Source organism: Schistocerca nitens, chromosome 9 (assembly GCF_023898315.1).
Source record: "Schistocerca nitens isolate TAMUIC-IGC-003100 chromosome 9, iqSchNite1.1, whole genome shotgun sequence".
Lineage (NCBI taxonomy): Eukaryota > Metazoa > Arthropoda > Insecta > Orthoptera > Acrididae > Schistocerca > Schistocerca nitens.
The window spans coordinates 279,032,851-279,058,811 of NC_064622.1; the positions used below are offsets into that span (position 1 = coordinate 279,032,851).

The window sequence follows — 25,961 nt, forward strand, 5'->3', positions numbered from 1 at the left end:
AAGCCTACAAAGGGCCAATTTGGTTCTGACAGAAAGCATGGAAACCACGATGGGCGAGGGAGTAAGAATTGACAAAATGGGTCTCCTGGAGCGCAATACAAGCAGCAGAGTAGAAGGAAAAAAGAGGCTGCAACTCTGAAAGGAGACGCAAATACCCATTACAATTCCACTGGACGATTCTCAAGCCAGAGTTCAAAGGGGAAGCGAAGGGACTGGAGTCGGTCATGCCGCCGAGTCACCATACATCACCGATAAGGATGGGGTAATACCCATATAGGTGAGGTCAGACTCTGTTGGTTCATTGACTGGATGAGGGGAAGGCTCCACCTCAGGGGGTACCAGAGGGGCCTTGCCCTTGTTCTTATGTTTCTGCTTCTTCTTTTGGGAAGGAAGAGAAGGGCAGACTTCGGCGATGGCGGACACGGAATAACACCGGGCAGTCTTGGTGCCCACCAGGCGCGGATCGCGCTGCCAATATGGAGCCGTAGTTTGCCTTTCAGGGATGTGCCGGGAAGAGGAGTCCCGGGGGGGAGCTCCAGTACTGGCAGCCGCCGAAGGAGGGGACCAATTCTCCAGCTGGGGAGGGGGAGGGGGAGTGGTATGGGTACTGATGGAGAGGGGGAGGGGGAGTGGGACAGGGAGGAGGAGGCTGAAGGTATGGGACGGATGGGGTGGGGCTGGGAAGAGGAAGGGGTAGGAGGGGGAATGGACATAACGGAAGCAAAAGTAGAAGACACAGACGCGGGACAGAGCCGGTCATACTTTTGATGAGCCTCAGTGTAGGTGAGCCGATCTAAGGTTTTGTACTCTTGAATCCTTCTTTCTTTCACAAACACCGGGCATACAGGCAAGTGTGGAGAATGCTGTCCATGACAATTTACACACACTGGTGGGGGAGCACAGGCACTCCCTCAAGGAGGGGTGCCCACAGTCACCGCAGAGGGGATCAGTGGTGCAACGGTAAGACATGGGTCCAAACCGAAAGCATTTAAAGCATCTCATCGGAGGTGGAATAGAAGTTTTTACATCACACTGATACATCATTACGTTGAACTTCCTGGGAGGACATCCCCCTCGAAGGCCAGGATAAAGGCGCCCGTAGTGGTGCGATTGTCTGGAGGGCCTTGCTGCACACGGCGGATAAAATGAACCCCTCGCCGCTCGAGGTTAGCACGGAGCTCCTAATCAGTTTGGAGAAGAAGATCTAGGTGGACAATAATGCCCTGTACCGAGTTCAAAGATTGGTGGGGCATGACAGAGACTGGGACGTCACCGAGACAGTCACAAGCATGCAGGGCGTCAGATTGGGCAGCAGAAGATGTCTTTATGAGCAAAGCACCAGACCTAATTTTACCACTTTGCCATACTTATCTTCAATCGTCTCCACGAAAAACAAAGGCTAGGTCGTGGCAAAACTTCCGCCATCTGCCCTGGTACAAACAAGGTACCGAGAGAAAGGTTTCAACCCAAGCTGGCGAGCTTGACCCTCCTCCCAGAGGGTGGCCAAAGAGGGGAAGGCCAAAGGAACAGAAAAAGGGAGTGTCATGTCTGCTACAACTCTTAGAGATGGCCTCATAATGGCCAGGATGGTGAAGCTTTTGTCATTTCGTGCGCAAGGCGTCAGTCCTAGTACCACCCACTCCAATCAGGGGCTCGCCCTGTGAGCGCCATCCAGCTACAGCAAGGGCCGTCTGGTACGGCAGCCATTGCTGGGAGTTCTGGTGCCCCAAAACGATGAGCATCGATCCCTGGGCATACGCAAGGCATTAACAGCGGAGGTACTAGTAATGTGATCCCTGTGGTTTCTGGGGGCTCAGCCAAGTGGGTACTCAACAGCCCCACCACACAGACTGGCTACCGTGCTGGTGACCTAGCAGGAGGGTGCAAAGGGAAAGGGGAGGGGGAGAGGAATCTGCACCATGGAAGCTAGGTAGGAAGTTCATCCCCAAATGGCTCACACTGAACAGAAAATTTTGGAAATGGAGGTCAAACCCCAAGGGGACCAAAAACACCGAAAAGGAGATGGAAACAGCAAACTAAACAATAGCACAGACCAAAACAAAGCCAGGAGGATAGCCAGGTCGACATAAAGAAGTCCACTAAGTGCGAAAAGAGGGGGCAGGGACAAAGGAGCAAGGATAGGGAGGAGAGGAACAGGGATGGTAATGCAGCCTGGAAAGGAAAGGAGAGGAGACTGCAACAGCTTGGGGCCCCCTGCGCGCCACACACATACCCACAAAAGGACTGTGGGCCCCCTGGGGGGAAAAGGACTGCGGGCCCCCTGGGGGGAGGGTCACCTCGCTCAGTGGTGCAGCGCCTGTTGGAACTAATAATGATACAGGCCAGAGTGCAAGTCTCCACCAGCCAATGGTGCATTCTACCTTGTCGTCCATGTGTGTGTTCTCTTCAAGCAATAAATTACAGTGTTATTGGGTTACAACACTTTTTGGCAATGAGTACGATATTGGACACCACATGCTCTACTTTAGTCATTAGTCCCTTGAGTTTAATATCCGTGGAGGCAATGCTTACGTCTCTTCTTGACAAACAGCAGATGCTGACACTTGCTATTTCAAGTTTGATGACCTCATTGGCACAACCTGTAGCCCCACCAACAACCTATCTGCCACTGTTCCCTGTGTATGACAATGCAGCAGAAGACTGGGATGCTTCTGAAAAATGGCTGCGGCAACATTTCCAGGCATTTGGGGTAACAGATGTAAACTTGTGTAAGGCTCTTTCTTTGTCGTGGATTTCATCTCGTGGGTCTCAGTTGTTGTGTCAGTTCATTCCCTTACATGAACCTTCAAGTATTTCTTTTGATCAGATGTGTGAGTTACTTCCTACCTATCACTGTCAATGTACTCTCATTATTGCTGCTCACATGGAGTTTTACCACTGCCAAAAATGGCCAAAACAGTCATACAGGGCATGGGCAGCAGAACTACATGGGCTTAGCCATCATCGTATTTTGTGACAAATGTTCATAAGTAATCTTATGCTGATAAAATGATGCAATCATACATTTTGCTCCTGTTAGGGAAGTTCGAGAGTGAGCTCTACAGTGTGAAAATAATATGCTTACAGAAGTATTGAACATTGCTCAGTCATTTGTAGTTTCACATGCTGCAGGTAGTCAGATAGAAGCCTGGTCCAAAGTTTCAGAAAACAGTTCCTCTCACCCCTCCCAGCCTCTAGTCAGTTTGCAAGATAACATAGATGCTATTGCAGCTGTCCAGCAGACATCTCATCATCGTATAGCTATTCGGTGTTCGCAACGAGAACAGTCCACATCAAAACAGTGATAGCCTTGTGCTCAACTGCCTTCATCCCCATCCTGCTTTTTTCAACATGAATGGACCACATGCCCAAGTGCTGGGTAACATGTTATAGGTGCCATAAGAAAGGACTTACTGCTTCTGTATGCAAGTCCTTTCCAAGCCCTAGTGACGACGAAATGAACACGGATGTGAACAGTGTATCAGCAGTGCAGGTATCCCAAAGCGAGGTACACACTGAAGTATGTATGTTGAAAAAGTCATTGAGAATGTAGGTGGACACAGGTGCAGCAGCAATGTTGGCGAATTCTCGGACTTATGTAAACTTGGGTTCTCCCCTTCTGAATCCAGAATCATGGAGGCTGGTGGGTTACATTTTCGGACAGTTTTCTGAAGTTGTGACTCACAAGGCAGTGGTTCATTCATCAACATTCTTAGTTGTGGACAATGCTTACACTGAAAATTTGTTTGGATCAACACTTTTAAAGTGTTTGGATTCTCCATCAATGATGAAGTGTATTTAGCTTCTGATCAAGTTCCATATCAATGGTAAGATGCTCTCCATTTTCTCCAGGACAGGATTGTCCAACAGAATTTCAGGCTCATATTACATTGAAACAGTCTGCCTGCACCCTTTTTTCCAGGCCCGCCCAGTACCAGTACTGTTACAGGATCAGGTTAAAGCAGAATTAGATTGTCTTCAATCCATTTATGTTGTTTGACCTCTTTCTTCCAGTGAATGGTCAGTGCTGCTGATGATAATCAAAAAGACCTACTGGTAAATTACATCTCTGTGGTGATTTAAAAAATCTATTAATGTACAGTAAATCATTGATATCTATCCTTTGCCACGCCCTGATGAGCAGTTAGCAAAATTATTGGGGAGCCATGCTTTTTCAAAGACCGACTTGGCAGAGGCATATTTACAGATGCCACTTGACAAGGAATCTAAATTTCTTCTAGTTATCAGTACCCCATTTGAGATTATCAATGCCAGTATTTGCCTTTTGGTGTGACAAGCATACCAGCTACGTTTCAACATTTTTAGAGCAATTTATTGCATCACTTCCAGGCTCCATCAACTATTCAGAAGACAAAGTAGTGTCTGATGCCTCTACAAAGAAATTTTTGTGGGACCTTTGTGCTCTATATTCTGTTTTACAGTCTGCAGAGTTAATGTGCAATTTGAGTGAGACACAGTTTTTTCAACCATCAATTATTTATTTGGGTTTTGAAGTGCCCCGTGCTGACATTAAACCATTGCACCAGCATACTGATGCTATTGCCCTGTAGCCACACACCACATCTATCAAGGTGTTAGAGGTATTTTTAAGCAAAATTGCTTACTATCACAAACTCATACGGGATGCTGCCACTATGGCACAATAAACTCCTTGCATTATTATGTAAAGATGTTTCTTTCCACTGGTCTCCTGCCTGTGAACGAGCATTCACATTGTTGAAATTTAAGCTGCAGTCAGCCCCTTGTTTGGTCACTTTTCAACCAGGCCAGCATGTTGTGTTACCAACGGATGGGCCTCAGATTGGCCTTGGTGCCATCCTTGTTCATAAGTGGGTGGACGTTTTTGAACACCCTATTGCATACACCTCTAAATCCTTAAATTCAGCACAACAGCCTTATTCTCAGAAAGAGAAAGGGGTTTTGGCAACAATGTATGTTCCAAAAAATTCATGTTTTTCTATAAGATCACAAATCACTGATGTCTCTTTTTAACCCTTCAGCATCCTTGTTGGAAAAGGCCACACATTGCTTAAAGTGTGGGTTCTTTTCCTGTCATGATACAACTATGAGATACATTTTTGACCTACGGCACAACATACACATGCTGATGCCTTATCACATATGCCAATTGGTCTGGATCCAAGCTTGATAGAGAGGAATTAGTTTCTTTTCATTTAGACGTGGAAGCTCAAAATATTGTTGATGGTTTTTCAAATTACAAGCACTAAAATTGCAATCATGGTAGCCTCAGATCTTGTTTTAAGTAAAGTTGTGTCATTTGTGCAACATGGCTGGCAGGACAAACCTCCAAGCCATGCTCCTGATCCTTTGAGAAATTATTTTGGATTACAAGATCGTCTTCCTGTTTGGGACGGAGTGCTTCTGTTAGTTACAGAAGACATTGGTCCTTCGGTTGTAGCCTGTCCGTGCTCTGGTGTGAGGTTATGCATTTATTTCATGTGTAGCACTGGGCTATGTTACGTACAAAACCATCAGCACAAAGATGTGTGGTTTGGCCAGGCATTGATGGGAAAATAGCAAGAGTGGTTGCAGCCCGCCCACAGTCTGCCACCCATCAGGTGGCTCCCCGTACTTACTTGTCACTGTGGCCAGATCCACAGCAGCCTCGGGAACAAATTAACACAGACCTTGCGGCACCTTTTCTGAAATTCTACTGGGTTGTTGTAATTGATGCTTATTCTAAAATTCTGCATGTGGTGTGCTGTCTCTCTACTTCTGTGGCAGCAACTATTTCCACTTTGTCAAAACTTTTTTGCAATGGATAGTCTTAAAATTTTTGCAATGGAAGGTCTTCTGTATATACTATAATTTGATCCAAGAATGATCACAATTCATGGAGGTCGAAACTAAGGATGCTAACTGCACTCGTGCCTGTTCCCAGCAACAGCTGTAGTATACACATACACCTGTTTTGCATTTGATGAAAGTGTGTATCCCACATATTATGCCCCCACTTGCTTGCACAAAATTTGTTGCTTACCAACAACATCAGCAATAACAACTTGCAAAAAGTGGAATAAAAATTCATTAAATAATTCGCTATGATGGTGTACAATGCTCACACTGCATGTAACATGCACAGCACAGTGCTCAGGACATTACTGATAGCTCATTGGCTGTCAGAGAATGCATGGCATAGGTGTGCAGATCAAGCATAAACTTTACTGCCATCGTTTGTGACTCCAACTATGGTTACTGACAAAGGCCCCCAGTTCATATCTCAGGAATTTGAAGATTTTTGTAAAAAAACTGGTGTTGATAATTTCATGGCTCCTCCTTTTCACCCACCATCAAACAGGGAAGTAGATTGACTAGTATGAATATTTAAGCCTCCGATGAAAAAATATGTTTCGGATGTATCACCAGAATTGCCCAGTTCCCTGTTCAGAATCTTGCCCAGTTCCTCAGTTCTTACAAGTTGGCGATAAAAGTCTGGCAGGGTTGTTGCACAGTCATGAGCCACAACCGGCACCAGTACCACAGTGCTTCTGGCCTGGCACAGCTGTGCTGTTTGGGCTTGTGCATTTGGCCACCAGCTGAAATTGGTGCCAGCAGTAAATGAGTGTGCTCGTCACCAATGCCTCTGCGTCATCCACGTTGACCAGCTACCACCTCATGTGGACACAGCTGTCCACTGGGGTGCACCTCTGCCCCCCCCCCCCCCCCTCCCCGCATATCCTCCAGCCATCTCCTACATCTTCGCTAGGATCCTCATCTTCCCTTCCACCACTGCCTACATTTCCACAACTGTCTCCTCTGCTGTGTATGCCCTCTTCAGCTGTTGGGGGCCACTGCAGGACCCGGCTGCTGTGCTATTGCAGCCTCCACCTCCACCTCTGCCGCTACCACCTCAATCGCCGCCAGCACTGCCTATTTCACTGCCTTTGCCACAATCTCCTTCCCTGGGATGGGACTTGGATGTGGAAACAGACACTGCAACAGGATATCCTGACATACTATACAGCCTCTCACAGGGGGCCAGGTGTCACATGTGTCTGCCCATGCTCGCACCATTTGCGATGCTATGCAGTGCGTCACATGACTCAATACCCCAAATCATCCACAGAAAAAATGGAAATGAGCAACAGAGCTCATTTCTTCGCAAAAGGAAGAAAAGTGCTGTAACTACCAATTTAGTGTGTGCACCACTTCATAGTTTGTGTGTGAAGTTTGCGCTTGAATTAGCCACGAGACACCACCTGGCCTGCTAATATGACATCAGTTGCATGGGCAGCCAACCGGCTGTGTCTCTTGTTGGAACTACTGATGATAAAGGCCAGAGAACAATGCTCCCCCAGCCACTTTTGTATTGCTAATTGTATTGTGTATTGTACCTTGTCTTCCATGTGTGTGTACTGTTTGAGCAATAAATTAAGTGTTCTTGGGTTAGAACAAATAGAATACTAGAATGAAAGGTAGTCGTTTACATTATCAGGGTACTAAAGATGAAAAATTAGAAAGTTGCAAGTTTTAAAATGAAATTTAAATATTAATGTGTGGGTAACAAAACTTTCATAGAATCCTAAAGCTGACTCAGTTACGTTATTCGGAGAGTATTTACAAAATGAACAACTGGAAAGTTTATCAAGGACACACACAGTACATGAGAAATTTAATTCTTTCTTAACAAGATGTCCCTACAACATAATGAATACAATTTTCCCCTACAACAAGTCAGGGACACATACAGTGGAATATTAAGAGTAAGGGTGGCTAAAATTTAGCATCAAAATATCTTATACCTGGAAGAGAAAACTTTATTTAGTGCCAGTGCTCGAATCACAGATTAAAGGGACACTAAATGCACTATTGCAAAATTCTTTAATATGTTATCAAAAAAGCAAAAACCACATACTATTCATAAAAAATTCCAAATTTCAACAATTTTACCTGACACAGAGAAAACTTGTTATACCATGAACGATTGATAGTTACCACTCAATATGCCTTGTAGGTGGGTTGCTATGATACCTAGAAATTACACACATTGTTGGCATACAAATATACTAATTATATTTTCACATAGTTAAATCCAAGAAGTACCCAACTAAATGATTCATATGTAGAGAAAGAAAACTGCAATTTATTCACAAATGTTATTTATGTTATTTTTATTCAAATATATAAACTGAAACAGTTGGAACAAAATACCTGGACAACTTGCAAGAAACAATATCCCTCAATAAATTCCAAATTCAAAAATTACTACTCTGTTGTTAGAAATGAAGCAACACACATAAGCTAAATGCTGTTTAACTTGAATGCCAAATCAGTATCAGATTAACTAGAGACAGGAGACAGAAGAATCATCCAAATAATGATTTAAAAAAGCACAAAATGGATGGACAATGGAGATTGTTGCCCAACAAAGCGGTGTAGCACGAAAGTGAGTTGACAACAGATACAATGCAAAACAGGATTACCTTTTTCTGCCATATATCAAGACTATCAGAAACCAGGCTAGTGAAACAACTATTCAACTGCTTTTGCAAACATAAAACCAGGAACAACTGGGTCAAATACATCCAGGATGACTTAGAAAGGTAAAATATAATGCAAAAAATTTAAAGCAGAAGAAAAGCTGATTCTGATGAACAGAGAGTGGAGATTTCAAGTCAAAACACTTTCAAAAACCATAGACTGTAATTGAGGACAAAAAACAGCCACATCAGAATGAATGAAAAAGTTTTGTGAGCAGAAGAGACAGCTGAACCCTCAGATCTCTACTTGGAAGACTTAAGTGTATATGGACTAATTGATTCAAGTGTTCCTACGTGGGTGTGTAAGCTATATAGTTAAGCTAACACTCAAAAAACATGAAACAGAAAACAACTGAGATAATTCTGCTTGACATTAATAAAATTACCAAGCAATAAAGAACCACTGTATGTCCTCAAAAATGGAGAAGCAGGAAATAAACTTCCACAATTACTTATTGAATTTGAATACCATTTACAGGGTCTTTTAGTAATACTTTTAGATTTTTTTTCTTTTTTGGCATGGGTATGAGGAGGGTTCGCAAGGGGGCATTTGCCTAAAAAATTAAATACATGTTCAAAAATCATTTTCTTTAATTATAATGAAAGATAATACCAATGTGTTCAAGGTAAAATCCAACAACTAAAGTCTTGTTACATAACACTGTGGATTCAGGTGGGGGGAGGGGTGGGAAGTTTAAACGTTATCCTGTCAACGAGACTAGTAACACACCACAGAAGCCAAAAATTGGGGAGTGATTTTGTGTTCTCGGAGAAACAATTTTCACAGAAGAAACATGAGTTTGGTGGTTCTCTATTTTTTGGGATCATTCAGTATTAGATCTTGTAACTGTGAGAATAATAAATAGTTCTACATTAAGTTAGACCTGTTTCTCACATGAATTTTGGGGGCACTGCCCGAAATCGACTGAACAAGTGATGATGCAGTTTTGCTGCCAAATCTATGATGTTTATGATGAACTTTCCTGGCCACTGTTTTCCTTTTATGATCTAGCAACATGTAATTATGTTGATTTTTGATCTATAATGAGGATTCACATTTAAATGATGAGTAACAGTAGTAGATCAGTGCAAGTTTTAAATGTTGTGATTAAAGGAGAAATGCCATGGGAGAGGGGATCTTGAAATAGCAACAATTGGTGAAACCAGAAAAGTAAATAAAAATATAACCTCTGCACCTGTTAAAACGAATAAATCTTTACATAAGTTAATTTTGTAAGAACTCCAGATGACAGAAGAAATCTGAAATGATTGAGAAAGTTTCCTGGTTTTGCTTTTAAATCAATAGCTGGTGAACTTGAAACTAAGAAGTAGTTTATTGAATCATCATTTTCAGGAGTGGAGTTGGGAGTGATTGGCAATATACACTACTGGCCATTAAAATTGCTACACCAAGAAGAAATGCAGATGATAAACGGGTATTCATTGGACAAATATATTATACTAGAACTGACATGTGATTACATTTTCATGCAATGTGGATGCATAGATCCTGAGAAAACAGTACCCAGAACAACCACCTCTGGCCCCCGGCCTTGATACGCTTGGGCGTTGAGTCAAACAGATCTTGGATGGCGTGTACAGGTACAGCTGCCCATACAACTTCAACACGATACCACAGTTCATAAAGAGTAGTGAGTGGTGTATTGTGACGAGCCAGTTGCTAGGCCACCATTGACCAGACATTTTCAATTGGTGAGAGATCTGGAGAATGTGCTGGACAGGGCAGCAGTCGGACATTTTCTGTATCCAGAAAGGCCCGTATAGGACCTGCAAGATGCGGTTGTGCATTATCCTGCTGAAATGTAGGGTTTCGCAGGGATCGAATGAAGGGTAGAGCCATGGGTCGTAACACATCTGAAATGTAATGTCCACTGTTCAAAGTGCCGTCAATGCGAACAAAAGGTGACTGAGACGTGTAACCAGTGGCACCCCATACCATCATGCCGGGTGATACGCCAGTATGGCGATGACGAATACATGCTTCCAACGTGCGTTCACTGCAATGTCGCCAAAGACAGATGTGACCAACACGATGCTGTAAACAGAACCTGGATTCATCTGAAAGAGTACACCATCGCAGGCGCTCCTGTCTGTGATGCAGCGTCAAGGGTAACCACAGCCATGGTCTCCGAGCTGATAGTCCATGCTGCTGCAAACGTCGTCAAACTGTTCGTGCAGATGGTTGTTGTCTTGCAAACGTCCCTATCTGTTGACTCAGGGATCAAGATGTGTGTGCACGATCCGTTACAGCCATGTGGATAAGATGCCTGTCATCTCAACTGCTAGTGATACGAGGCCATTGGGATCCAGCACGGCATTTCATATTACCCTCCTGAACCCACTGATTCCGTATTCTGCTAACAGTCATTGTATCTAGACCAATGCAAGCAGCAATGTCACGATACAATAAACCGCAATTGCGATAGGCTACAATCTGACCTTTATCAAAATCGGAAACATGATGGTACGCATTTGACCTCCTTACATGAGGCATCACAACAACGTTTCACCCAGCAACGCTGGTCAATTGCTGTTTGTGTATGAGAAATCGGTTGGAAACTTTCCTCATGTCAGCACATTGTAGGTGCTGCCACCGGAGCCAACCTTGTGAGAATGCTCTGAAAAGCTAATCATTGCATATCAAAGTATCTTCTTCCTGTCAGTTAAATTTTGCGTCTGTAGCACGTCATCTTCGTGGTGTAGCAATTTTAATGGCCAGTAGTGTATTATGTACAGACAGCGGGACAAGAAATGAAAGGAGTACCGAAACTTATTATTATTTATCCGACAGTGATAAACTTGTGGTAAAATTAACAATGACATAGAATGCTGAGAGGATGCTGATGATGAAGAAGAGAATGTAATCAAAATGGGTAGAGGAAAAATATTGAATTTACTCAAAAATAAGACTGAAAAAGATTCCAATTTTGAAACTGATGATAAAAGAAAAACACAATTCTCACCACATTCACAAGACCAATGTAAATATTCTCTGTCATTTTGTAATGTTATGGGTGCTTTTAAGTCATTTAGCGACAGTAATGCATGTCCAGTTAAAAAGAAGATCACGGACTTTGAGGAAACAGTGTTTTTGATGGTTTGGAGTCAACTGCAAATGCTTGTTATTGCAAAAAAATTACCTGAAGGTCTGACTCAGTTTTTTATCCAGTGCGAGAGGGATCTTACATCATGGGCTGCACAGAAGAAAGCTCTGCATCAAGAATGCAACATGAAAACAAGTGCATGGAGATTCACCAACTGCTGTCTCAACAAAACTAGAAACAGGAAGAATATCACTCAATAAAATTTTCTAGTAATGAAAGAAATTGCCAGCCATGCTGATACTGCTAACAACTTGCTACTTTGGTATGTGACGGATGGGACAGAAGACATTTCAGACACAAAACTTCTTTTTTGTGACACTGGAAGTGTGAAAAAGTTTAGGAATGAAAGAGACATTATCAAATCACTGTGAAGTAATTTCCAAAAAGAAATAACAAAAGTTACAGCAGTGAAAGTTTCGAGAACCCCAGTAAGAAAGACACTAAATACTTAAGTAACAGAAATACTAAATGTAACAATATCATGAGAACAAAAGTTGCTACTCACCATACAGCGGAGATGTTGAGTCACAGATCAGCACAACAAAAAGACTCACAATATAAGCCTTTGGTCAACCAGGCCTTTGTTGAAAATAGACCACACACACACACACACACACACACAAAACTGCAGCTCCTGGCAGGTGAAGCCACACTGAAGGCAACACCAACAGTGCATGATGGGAATGGCAACCAGGTGGGAGTATGGAGGAGGCTGGGGTGAGGAGGGGGAGAGATAGCAGGGAGGGTAGGTGTGGGTAAAGTGCTGCTGGGGAGTGCCCAAGCACAAGGTGGAGAGAGGGTAGGACAGCTATGTGCAGTTGGGAGGTTAAACGGAGGGCAGAAGAGCGGCGGTGGGAGGGGAGGGGGGGGGGGGGCAGAAAAGGAGACGAGTAAAAAGACTGGGTGCATTGGTGGAATGAGCACTGTGTAGTGCTGGAATGGGAATAGAGAAGGAGCTGGACAGATGCGAAAAATAACTAATGAAGGTTTTGAGGCTGGAGGGTTATGGGCATGTAGTATATATTGCAGGGAGAGTTCCCACCTGTGCAGTTCAGAAAAGCTAGTGGTTGTGGAGGGATCCATGTGTGAAGCACTCACTGAAATGAAGAATGTCGTGTTGGGCAACATGCTCAATAACAGGGTGGTCAATTTGTTTCTTGGCTACAGTTTGTCAGTGGCCATTTATGCAGACACAAAGCTTGCAAAGCTTGTTGGTTGTCATGTTCACAAAGAATGCTGCACAGTGGTTGCAGCTTGGCTTGTAGATTCATGGGATAGGTGATGTTTGTGATTGAACTGAAGTAGGTGGTGTTGGGAGAATGTATGGGACAGGTCTCGCATCTTGGTCTATTACAGGGATATGAGCCATGAGATAAGCGGTTGGGAGCAGGGGTTGTGTAGGGATGGATGAGAATATTGTATAGGGTCAGTGGACGATGGAATACCATTGCAGGATGGGTGGGAAGGATAATGGGCAGGACATTTCTCATTTCAGGGCATGACAAGAGGTAGCCGAAACCCTGGCAGAGAATGTAATTCAGTTGCTCTAGTCCTGGGTGGTTCTGAGTTATGAGGGGAATGCTCCTCTGTGGCCAGATGGTGAGACTTTGGGAGGTTGTGAGAGACTGGAAAGATAAGGCATAGGAGATTTGTTTTTGTACAAGGCCAGGAGGATAATTATGGTCTGTGAAGACCTCAGTGAGACCCTCAGTATATTTCAAGAGGGACCGCTTGTCACTGCGGATGCGATGTCCATAGGTGGCTAGGCTGCATAGAAGGGACTTCTTGGTATGGAATGGGTGGTAGCTGTCAAAGTGCAGTTATTGCTGATGGTTAGTATGACTGATATGGTTGGAGGTACTAATGTAGCCATCTTACAGGTGGAGGTCAACATATAGGAAGGTGATTTGTTGGGTTGAGTGGGACCAGGTGAAGCAAATGGGGGAGAAGCTGTTGAGGTTCTGGAGGAATGTGGATAGGGTGTCCTCACCCTCAATCCAGATCACAAAGATGTCATCAATGAATCTGAATCAGGTGAGGGGTTTAGGGTTCTGGGTGTTTAGGAGGGATTCTTCTAGAAAGCCAATGAATAGGTTGGCATAGGAAGGCACCATGCAGTTGTCCATAGCCATACCCTGGATTTACTAAAAATGCAGCTTGTGAGCCATACAAAAAGTGTTTTAATTGTGGTGCCAGTGGCCACATGTCAAGTTATTGCACCCCAGCAGCAAGGGAAAGAGTTGCTTCAACTGCAACGAGTTTCACCACTTCTCATCCGGATGCACAAAGCAGAAGAATAATCACAATGTGTCAATGACTGATAATGCCGTTAAGAAGGGTATTAACAAATGTAAATTTCATGTTACATGTGAACTGGAAAGAAACAGTCCCAAACTCAATGTTTTGTACAGACAGATGCACAGTTGCATCATTGGTCCATTATTTTCCATTGCATATGGCATCAACAGTAGTGTTTACCTGGACATGTTACAAGAATTTGCTTTGCGACAACTGGATCACTTGCAAGTTTCCACGTAGATGGATTGAATGAGATGGCTGCCATAATCCCATGACCTCCCACCATTAGACTTCTTTCTGTGGTGTTTTGTAAAGGATGTGGTGCACCGAACCAAGGTTAGAGACCTACAGGACTTGAAGGCACACATTTTCAGTCCATTTTAACATGCCATCATGGAGATCTTGAATTGTACTTGGAGAGAAACGGTATTCTGACTAGACATTCTCCAAGCCATGAAGGGTGCCCACATTGATGTGCATGAATGAGGAAACAAAACTTTATGAGTTGTCTTATCACAAGTTGAAAGCCATTTGTTAATAACTAGCATAGTTTTAACGGTATTAAATTCTGAAGCTGTAAAGATAATTTGTGGACATCCTGTACAGTTGACCTAGAAGATTGTCACCAGGAGAGTAAGAAATTGTTGACAACCAAGTCCAGATTGCCAGATTGGCTTGATCAGACAATAACAGAACTAAGTTCATCTGAATATGCTAGCCAGATTGTAGTTATAAAAAAGAGAAAGGAGAATTTCACATCTGTATAGACTACAGAAAATGAACATCACAGTGAAAGAGCATTTCTCTCTCTCGTCTCCCCCCCCCCCCCCCCCCCCCGCCCCCGCTCCATAGATGATCTACAAGATACATAGATGAACTACAAGATGCCAGTGTGGTTCTTTTCTTTTTTTTTCACTTTCATGGTCAGCAAGAAAGCCCAAATTATGCTTCATTTGTGACAGCTTGAGAGAACATCACATCATACTGATTTACTTGGAAGATGTCATAATATCAACAAAGAGTGATGATGTGGCATTTCATAAGCTTGGCTTGGTGTTAAAAACTGGCGGAAGAATATGGCTTAGGGATTAATTTCGCAAAATGCCAGTTCCTGAAGAAAACTATTCAGTTTCTCGGATACGTTATACAGCATGGACAAGTTCAACATCCTTCTGAGAAGACAGTAACTGTTCAAAACTTTCCAGAACTGAAATCTATTGCAGCAATACACATTTTCCTAGTACTAACAGGATACTTTATGAAGTTCATCTAAAACTACTCTACAACTGCCAAACCATTGAGTGATTCACTGAGGAATAAGTTTGGAGAAGAACGGAGGTAAGCATTCAAGACATCCTTTCACTGGATCCAGTTTTAAAAATATATCAACCAAAATGCAAAACTGAATTAATATAGACACAATCAAACGTTTTGAAGCCATCTCATTACAAAAATTTCCAGATGACAACAACTTCCATTCAGCTCGCATATGAGTTAAACAGAGAGCGAGAGCGAGCGAGAGAGAGAGAGAGAGAGAGAGAGAGACAAACACCTCAAGAGGAAAAATAAAATATACAGTATTTATGAGATTGAAGTTTTAGTTACTGTTAATGTGTTGAAGAAATTGCGGGTGTATTTACTAGGAATACATATTAAAATTCCAAATGGATCACACTGCACTCCAAAAGACATGGGTAAGAAGGACTTGTCACCATGAATAGCAAGATGGGCTGTTGTCTTCAATGAGTATTCCTGCACTACTGAACACCAACCTGGTTGTAGGATGAAACGTATAGATGCTTTAAGCTGTTTAAGCTGTACTGTTTGGTTTTGCAGATGGTTTAATAGCTAGAAGCAGAAAAGCTCAGGAGGAGGATGGTTTGGTAGCAATCAAGAGCACTCTCCAAGAATGTATTTATGAGAGATGGACTTCTTTTCTAGTTCTATGAGGGAAGAGAGCCTTCAATGGTTCCACTCACTATGCAGTGTGAAATCATCAAGCTTCTGCATGAGAAAAGACATTATGTGGCTAAGAAAACTGAAAAGGAAATAAAACAAGATTATTATTTACTAAGTTTGACTGACAAGGTGGAAACTGTGATCTTCAATAGTGTAAAATGTTTAATTGTGAATAAGAAATCAGGAATATTTCCCTTGTCTATCAACTCACAAAGGGTAGAAGAACATTATAAGCACCAGTGATACATTTACCAAATGTAACTGGTTATATCCTGCAAAGGCCAGAAAAATCAGCAAAGCAACTAGTACTTTAGAATCACGGTGAACTAATTTTGGGAATCCAGTTGAAGTATATATTGACAGAGGACCTAGCTTTACATCTAAAGAATTCAAGGGGTATTGCATTACAGAAGAAACTAAACACATTTTAATAATGACAGGGCTTAGAACCAGTGGACAGATTGAGAGAATCAATTCTACTTTGGATGTGATCACTGATAAGCTTAGTATTGATGATCCTAATAAATTGTATATGGTGGCGACATCAATTCAACACGAGAATTTGACTTACCACATAAGTATTGGGAAAACATAATTTGAACAAATGATAGGAGTAAGATGCACACACAGACTGACCTTCACATCATGAAAGTATTAGAAGAATAATTTTTTAATTCATTTGAAGAAAGATGCAGCAAACTGAAGGAAGATGTTAAGCTTTAAATCAGCAAGTTGCAAGAAAAAACCAGTGCTAGCTTCAATTGACATTGTAAGAAACCCTTCAAGTACAAATATGGTGACCTGGTTGCAATAAAACTAACACAAATTGGTCCAAAATTATAGCTGATGAATAAGAATGTAGGTCCCTACTGAGTTCCAAAAGTTAAAGCAACTGATACATATGGAAATGGAAATGAGCATTTGGCATCATTGGCCAGGAGGCCCCTTACGGGGCAGGTCCAGCCGCCTTGGTGCAGGTCTTATTACATTTGACACCACATTGGGCGACCTGTGTGCCAGATGGGGATGAAATGATGACGAAGACAACACAACACCCAGTCCCTGAGCAGAGAAAATCCCTGACCCAGCCGGGAATCAAACTCGGGCCCGTAGGATGGCAATATGTCATGCTGACCACTCAGCTATTGGGGTATGGGTCGAGAAAGTGAAGACCATGAGGTTCCCAGGAGTAAAACATGTGCCGAATTTATGCAAACCTGGCAAAGTGACTATTCATCACCTGAGAAGGATGATTGTCAAGATGGCTGAATATGAGATTCAAATGGGATGTTTCAACGGTTTTCCTACCGATGAGACTGGTGACATGCTGGATGAGTTGGATATTGGAAAGTAGTTTTGTATGTTCTCAGAACAGAGTTTCTAACTGAGAATAATAAACAGTTCTACATGAAAGCCAAAAACGTTTTTGTGTTTCTGGCAACAGAGTGATAATACTGACACAAGACAATCTGCTGATGCATGAATTGTATCCTCAGCTGTGATATGATGGTATCTGACTTTTCTGCTGTAATGTAACTACCAATTTCAAGCAGTACTATAGAATGTGATACACAAAATTAATGTACACCGTGATACATAAGTACATTCCATATTCGTAGTTTCTCTCTTCAGTCTTGTACTGTCCTTAAGTTATGCATAAAGAATTCTCAATTTTTATTACTATTCAGAGCGTTTTCCTTCATTTAAAACTTAAATCTAGTAGCTGATTAAACAAACAATGACTGATAAAGAAATGATGTATAGGGTACTCCATTGTTTACAAGTAAATTTCAAATTCATCAAAAATTGTAGCCTTAATTTAAAAGGCAAAATTAAATTCATATTTTAATCAATGTTAAATAACAGAAATCATGTAGATGACAAATAAAGCCTGATAGTAATGAAACAATTCATACTATTACAGAAAATGAGAAGTAAAGTAATAAATTTAATAAAAACATTAACTGTAATGAAAAAAACAAGAAGTGAAACTTTCTATGAAACAATAAATAGTGTAAAGCAGCACAAGCAATTTTTTCATTTAACTTAAACAATGCCATATTGTAATATGCTGATTGTTAAATTTTCATAAATAGGCAACATAAGTCACTGGGTAGCAGAAAATATTCATTGTTCTGTACACCAAGAAGCACTTTGGTATATCAGTAAAGTGGTCTGAGTCTGTGGCAGATCTCTCAATATTTAGATGAGTCAGACGTGTGACAGTTTAAGCTACTCTTTTTTTTTGTATATATTCAGTATCTGCTGTTAGTTGTATCTGGTACTGAGCCACACATATAAGCAATATTCAAGGATGGTTCACATGAATGTTTTGTAAATAATCCTCAGTATACTACCAACAAACTTACCTCTGCCATCTGCTTTACCTAAGGATAATACTGGGTGACCAGTTCACTTCATATACAAACAAATTGTTACATGCAAGCATTAGTATAAGTTGACTCATTTCAATTGTGACTCATGGATAGTTTCCTTAGGATACTATGTTATTGTGTCTTTTCAACAGCATAATTTTACTTTTCTGAACATTTAATAGTTGTTAATGTATGCAACACTTTAAAATATTATCAAGATCTGAGTGCATATTTGTGCAGCTTTTTTCAGTTAGTACTTCATTCTAGATGAACGCAGTTCTTTCTGCAGAAGTAAGGTTGTTTGCATGTTGAGGGATCTGCAGAAAGAGCTGCAGTCCACCATCTAAAAACTGATCCTGACCTTATAATCCTACCTGCGGACAAGGATTACCTGACAGAAGGACTTCGCCAGCTGTCAGATACATCCCCTACAAACCTTGCCACAGTGACCCCATTCCAGAAATCAGTAGGATCTCCAGTCACTTCTCAAATCTTTAGGACCACCCTAGAACCTCTCCCTGGAGTCCATCTCTCCGCTCACCCCTATCACTTCCCGCACTACTACCTTCTACACCGAGAGAGGTGGTGCAGTGGCTAGCACACTGGACATGCACTCGGGAGGATGATGCTTCAATTTTGCGTCTGACCATCCTGATTTATATTTTCTGTAATTTCCCTAAATAGCTTCAGGCAAATGCCAGGATGGTTTTTTTGAAAGGGCACAGCCACCTTCCTTTCCCATCCTTCCCTTATCCGATGATACCGATGACCTCACTGCTTGGTCTCTTCCCCTCAAATCAACCCACCCCAACCCCCTGCCACCTAGAACGCCCCTTTGACGCCGGTTACTGTGGCCCCACTGAGAGAATTTCTGCTCTCATAGAACAACACCTTCAACCTACTACCCCGAACCTACCCTCCTATATAAAAGATACCAACCATTTCCTCCACCAACTACCCACAGTTCCTGTTCCTTTACCACATGGTGCCCTGCCTGTTACTATTGATGTCACCTCCCTTTACACTAACATCCCCAATGCCCATGGCCTTACTGTTATTGAACAGTACCTTTCCCAGTGCGCAATGGATTCCAAACCAACAACCTCCTTGCTAGTCATTATGACAAACTATATCCTCATCCACAATTACTTCTCCTTTGAAGCATTACCTACAAACAAATACGAGGTACAGTTATGGGCACCTGCATAGCACCATCCTATGCCAACCTATCCATGGACCATCTAGAGGAATCCTTCCTAAACACCCAGAATCCTAAACTCCTCACCTGGTTCAGATTTACTGATGACATCTTTGCAATCTGGATTGAGGGTGAGGACACCCTAACCACATTCCTCCAGAACTGCAACAGCTTCTCCCCCATTTGCTTCACCTGGTCCTGTTCAACCCAACAAGCTACCTTCCCAGATGTTGACCTCCACCTCAAAGATGGTTACATCAGTACCTCTGTCCATATCAAACCTACTGACCACCCACTCCACACCAAGAAGTCTATTCCATACAGCCTAGCCACCCATGGTTGTCGCATCTGCAGTGATGAGTGTTCCCTTTCAAAATATACCGACAGTCTCACTGAAGCCTTCACAGACCCTAACTGTCCTCCCAACCCCTGTACAACAACAAATCTCCCGTGCCTTATCTTTCCAGTCTCCCACCAGTTCCCAAAGTCTCACTGTCCAGCCACAGAGGAGCAGTCCTTCTCGTAACTCAGTACCACCCAAGATTGGAACAACTGAATTACATTCTCTGCCAGGGTTTTGACTACCTCTCCTTGTGCCCTGCATGCCCTGAAATGAGAAATGCCCTGCCCATTATCCTTCCCACCCCTCCCACAAAGGTATTCTGCCCCCAACTGAACCTACACAATATACTTGTTCATCCCTACACAACCCCTGCTCCCAACTTCTTACCTCATGACTCATATCCCTGTAATAGTCCTAGATGCAAGATCTGTGCCATACATACTCCCCCTCATGTTACATACATGAAGAAGCACTTTGGCATGTAGCACATGATGAAACTGGTGCTGCAATTAGTAAATTTTTTGAATTTATGTGAACTACTACATCATCAGTTGCAACAGTTTTTGATGGAACTGAATGAGAGACAGTATACAAGGTGATTGTTGCCAGCGTTAAAAAACCCCTGCAATTTAAGAGACATTAAGCCATAGATGTCAGGGAATATCAAAAGTGAATGACAATTGTTGAACACGTGACATCACTAAATGATGTACCTTGCCACATCTGCAGAGGCTGGGCTTGTCGATCCTACCCTCGCCAGTAGAGAGCACTGTTACACTTCATTCCACTAGCCAGAAAGATCTGGGTCGTATAAAGAATCTAATTTAAATCAGCCCACTAGAGATTCAAATTGACCTCATAGTCCACACAGCCACTGCAGAGATGCTACAAAGACAGAGGGCATTTTCAAAAGCATGCATGAAGTGATGATTGAGGGATGCAATACTTACATTTAAACAAATGGGGCAAATTATGAACATCTTTTGTAAAGGTAGAAGTTACAAAATTATTATCCTCACTGCTCACTGTAACCAATCAAAATCTGTTCTTATTTTGTGTTTATTTCCTTTTGTTCCTTCATTTTTCATTTACAGACCTTATTTAGTAGAGAAAATATAAGTCGTTTACTGGTAGTGATGCACTTCGGAAGCTTATACTCATTTACTTGTGACACAATACGGTAGGTTTTTGCTGTATGGTACTTTGCAATGAGCCAGCAGAGACTGTGGGACTGGTAAATAAAATAATAAATCTTACCACAACATAAACACATACTTGTCTAACGCAACATAAAAAACTACTGTCTGCCAGTCACAAGGCTCAAACCCTGAGCCCCCTGCAATAAAGTCACGCACATGGGCTCTGAGCCACAATGTGAATACTTGACTTAGGTTGGGATGATCAGATGCAATAGACTGACAGGTTCAACTACTGCACATACAGCTAGGTATGTCACCTGGAGACATCATATATCCAACATTTGTCATCCATTTTTGGGATATTTCCTGACATTTGCAGCTCTATATGTCTTGTCTTAAATTACTTGTCTCAGTATCATTTACGTTGCTTCAGAAGTTTTTTAAATGTTAATAAGAATTACCCTGTATATTATCACAAAGAACATTGGTTAAGTGAAGGGGCATGCATGGAATAATGGCTCTTGTGGACGAAAACAGCAAGCAGAATTTTACACAATCATTATTTTTGGAACCATATTGAATCCAACAAGAGATTTGCAATCTCCAGAAATTCATAATATGCAAGCATAAAACACGTCAGATGAATTCACCACTGATTGACATCAGCAGTCAAAGGATTATAGTTTTCATGTGTCTGTTCAATTACTGTGGCCCACCTGCGATTGTTCATGTTTGATGTCTTCCCCAACAACAGTGGCAATTCCAGCAGGATAATGGTAATAACTGTCCATCTCACAAACCTAGAATCATGCTACAGTGATTTAAGGAGCATCATGAACTGATGTTGATGTCTTAGCTTCCAAATTCACCTGATATGAACCAAATGGTAAACATATAGGACACAACTGGGCCCAGGTCCATCCTACAAACTGCCAGACCTTAAATTTAGAGGAATTGTGTGACCTGTGAATAGACGTCTGGTGCCAGATACCTCGAGAAACCTAAGAAGAACTTGTTCAGTCCATGCCGTGCAGAATCACTACTGCATCGCATCAACTGGAAGAAGTGGTTACTGCAAACTACTTCTGGAAAGTATAGTAACAACCAGTTGCAATTAGTGCTAACCAGCTTACTGATTTTCCTCTTACACTACTCTGCTGCTGTTTTTCTCAAACATTTGAAACTAAGCATCTGCTTATCTTTACACTGAGTACTAACAAGTGTCTATATACAGTTAAAGACTGTTTAACCCTTGAGTGGGTACACTGTTGTAAAAAGTATACAGCAGTGGTTTTTATGCCTAATCGATGTCTTAATCTTGAACTATTCAGTCACCATTGTCCCATATTCCATTGTCGATGTTTTCTTGACAATGTTAAAGCGGCTTCATTTCCTTCAATTTGCTTTCTCAGTCTGTTTAATAAATTTTAAGCAATGAAGTGTCAAATGTTGTAAAGAGTACAATATGCATCTGCTCGTGTGACAGTTGTAAGATTTGTTCCAACAGTCAATAAGCAGAGGTAAGTGTAGTAAAAAGTTAACTAAACTTGTTTACTGTTTTTTATTTTGTACAGGTACACATTAAATGTTAATTTAGTAATAATGGCATCACAACTTATCCATCCATTTCATTTCTTTTGATGCTTTATTTCAGTTCAAAGGTTGTATGAGATAAGAAAATTCACAAACTACTCGGAGAAAGTGAGGATGAAATCTACTTAGACTTTTCAGACCTGGAGGAAAGTGAAATGGATTTGAGTGATGATAACACTGACTATGAGGACCGTAGCAATTAATCTGAACTTGAATGGTGGTGATCTCAAAGAGACAGCAAATATGTGGGAGTTCTTTATTGGAAAATACAAAGTTACGTGTTGGTGTAAAAGTGAGTGTGCTAACATGTCAGGCACCAAGAGAAAAAACATCATGCAAATTCTACAAGGTCCAAAAAATAATTTGGCAGATATAACTAATGAAGTTAGTGTTTCTTTGAAAATAACTGACCTTAACATTATTGATGAAATCTTAAACTATACAAATATGCATATAAACAGACAGTGAGACACACACCAATTCTTGCACAAGAGAGGTACTATAGTAACATCAAGACATGAAATAATGGCTGTGTTTGAGATTCTTTTTTTGACTGGTACAAGAAAAGTCCATCTTGCTAATGTACTGGGACTCTGAGCGACAAATGGAACAGGAAAGCAACAACTTAGGGTTGCACGAGATACAAAGGGTTTCTGTTTCTTCTATGCTGTATGAAGTTTGATGACATGGAAATGAAGAATGACAGGAGAAAAACTGATAAATTGGCTGCAATTCGTACAGTATAGGATGCTTTTTTTGCTAAGTGCCAAAGTTCTTACAGCCTGAGCGAATTCACCACAGTAGATGAAATGCTTCACCCTTTCAGAGCCCACTGTAGATGGCTTCAGTATGTACCCAACAAACAAGATATGTGTGAGATAAAAGTGTTTGCACTATGTGATGCAAAAACATTTCATTGCAATAATCTGGAAGTTTACAGCGACATGTTACCAGAAGGGTAATATTGGGTATCTAATGCCCAGGGGATGTAGTGAAAAGATCTGTGGTGCCTACAAAATGTTCTAACAGGAACCTTACAATTGACAATTGGTACACAAGCTACTTCCTTTCTGAAGCATCAAGTGTGAGGTTCTGCTGTGGTTGCCAGCAGCCGCACAATCAGCGTACTGAAGATGTCTGAACTACAATAGCTAATGTGTCATTTTTCATACATATTCCATTTCATTAAGATGAAAGAAAAAATGTGGGCAAACATTACTGTTACTATAATGTAAAATAAAGCTAAAAAGTGTTCCTTTTGGACAATTCTATCTATTGTAAAGAAGAATTCTTATTTATAAGTGAGTGAAGTAAGGAAATAAATGCATTTTTTTTAATTAAACCAAATATTTCCTTCTATTACATGAATGGATCTGTACATGGTCATTATGAAATTGTAACTTGATTAAAAATTAAACTATTAGCCTGTAATATTCACTTTTTCCACATAATTATGATGTATTACGCAAAATTCCATGGAACACATTTCTAACAAATTCAGTGTGGATACATAACCATTGTTACTTTTACATCTGAGCCAGTTACTAGTACCACTGGTGTTTCCCAACTACTCATTACTTACCAGTGGATGTTTTGATAAAATGTGCTCCTGCCATCATTGCAACAAGGGATGCCCGATATATATTATTCAATGTTCCCAGCTCCCCTACAGCCAGTATAACCTTGAAATGGGCTCTGCCACATGCTTCAGCCATCATTCTAATCTCTCGATACAGAGCTTTCCACCGTTGAGAAAGCACTAGAGACCGATCCACAACAACATCTATTTCTGTGGCACCAGATGCTACAGCATACTTGATTTCTGCAAGACGGGTTTCCAATGGATACTGCCCACTTGGGAAGCCAGTAGCAACTGAAAAAAAGATAAATACAACACACTAGTTTGATTATAATACGTATACAGGAAAGAATCTACATAATGTGTAACTAATATGTAAGAGCACTTCCAGCTCTGTAAACATCCACTACATACATAATCATGTCCCATTTGTACTGGGAGGATCTTTATATAACTAATCAACTCCCCAATTTCAATTTCCATCACTTCCATTATTTCTAGTAACCTTTGTTTGAAACACTGTCCTGTATGACAAGACTATCTGATTTTTTTCTCTCCATGTCATTTGTCATCCTCTCTTTCTTCTTTATACTGTAACATACATTAGGTCCATTTTGGTGACTTGCCTTCCTCCCTTCTTATTACATACCACTGCAAGTGCCTTAGTCTCATCTTTCAGTTATAATTTTTCATGTTTCTATTATATATTATTTCTTTAGTCATAATTCTTTGATATCTTGGCTAGCTCATCTAAGATAATAACAAATGCACAAAATTTTTCACTCTTTGTCACAGTTTATTAATTCTGATTTTGATTATGCATTTTGGCTAACTGCCATCATTGGCTCAGACACTGTAAAACATCAATGCAATGTATATCACCAAGGACTACATACTCGTATCAAGTGTAGGCGCATACTATGATACACGTACACTTTGTATGAGTATGTACTATTTAACATTATAATTTGGCTATATACATTACAGTGATGTTTTAAAGTATTCAATCCAATGATGGCAGTTAGCTGAAACACATAAGCAAAGTCAGAAATAATGGAGTGTGACCAAGACTGAAAACTTTGTGTGTTTGTGCATGTTTATGGCCACTGACCTATATAAAGAGATCCTGTCTGCCATAACAACACTGGAAATTCCTGGATAGATAACACAGGGTGTACATAAAGTACGAGAACACTTTTAATTATTTATTGCACAAGAACTAAACACTGTCATATATATTGCATTTTGAACAGAAACTCTGAAAGTTTGTAAAAAAAAAACATTCAATATGCAAACCAGGTCGGTGGACATCAATATGGTAATCGAATTCTTGCAATACCCGTCCTAGCATAGCATTGTTGACTGTGGCAATCGCTTCCCATATTCTCTCCTGGAGCTCTGCTACATCACGTGGTAGAGGCAGTACATACACCATATCTTTAACGTGTCCCCACAGAAAAAAGTCACGTGAAGTGAGAGATGATGATCAGGGAGGCCATTTCATGAAAAAGCTGTCCCCTTCTGTAGTATGGCCGATCCATCGACACAGCAGTTCCATGTTCAGGTACCCATGAACTTCGCGATGAGAATGGGGTGGAGCACCATCCTGCTGAAAGATGAACGACAACTCCAATTGCATTTGAGCTATCAGCTATTGCTGCAACATGTCCAAGTAGGAATATCCTGTGACAGTGCTCTCGGCAAAGAAGAATGGCTCGTACAGTTTTCAATGTGACAAGGCACAAAAAAACATTACCTTTGGGGAATCACGCTCAAATTCAATGCATTCATGTGGATGCTTTGTACCCCAGATTTGACAATTATGCCTGT

At 41.3% G+C, this 25,961-nt stretch overlaps 1 protein-coding gene across 1 annotated transcript in view; it reads right to left on the reverse strand.

The window, feature by feature from the left end:
- LOC126202934 (deoxyribose-phosphate aldolase) overlaps positions 1–25,961 on the reverse strand; it is a 155,983-nt gene that overhangs the window by 38,287 nt on the left and 91,735 nt on the right. The window contains exon 4 of the mRNA XM_049937027.1: positions 24,135–24,425. Within this exon, the coding sequence (XP_049792984.1) occupies positions 24,135–24,425 (291 nt within the window). The remainder of the gene's footprint in view (positions 1–24,134; positions 24,426–25,961) is intronic.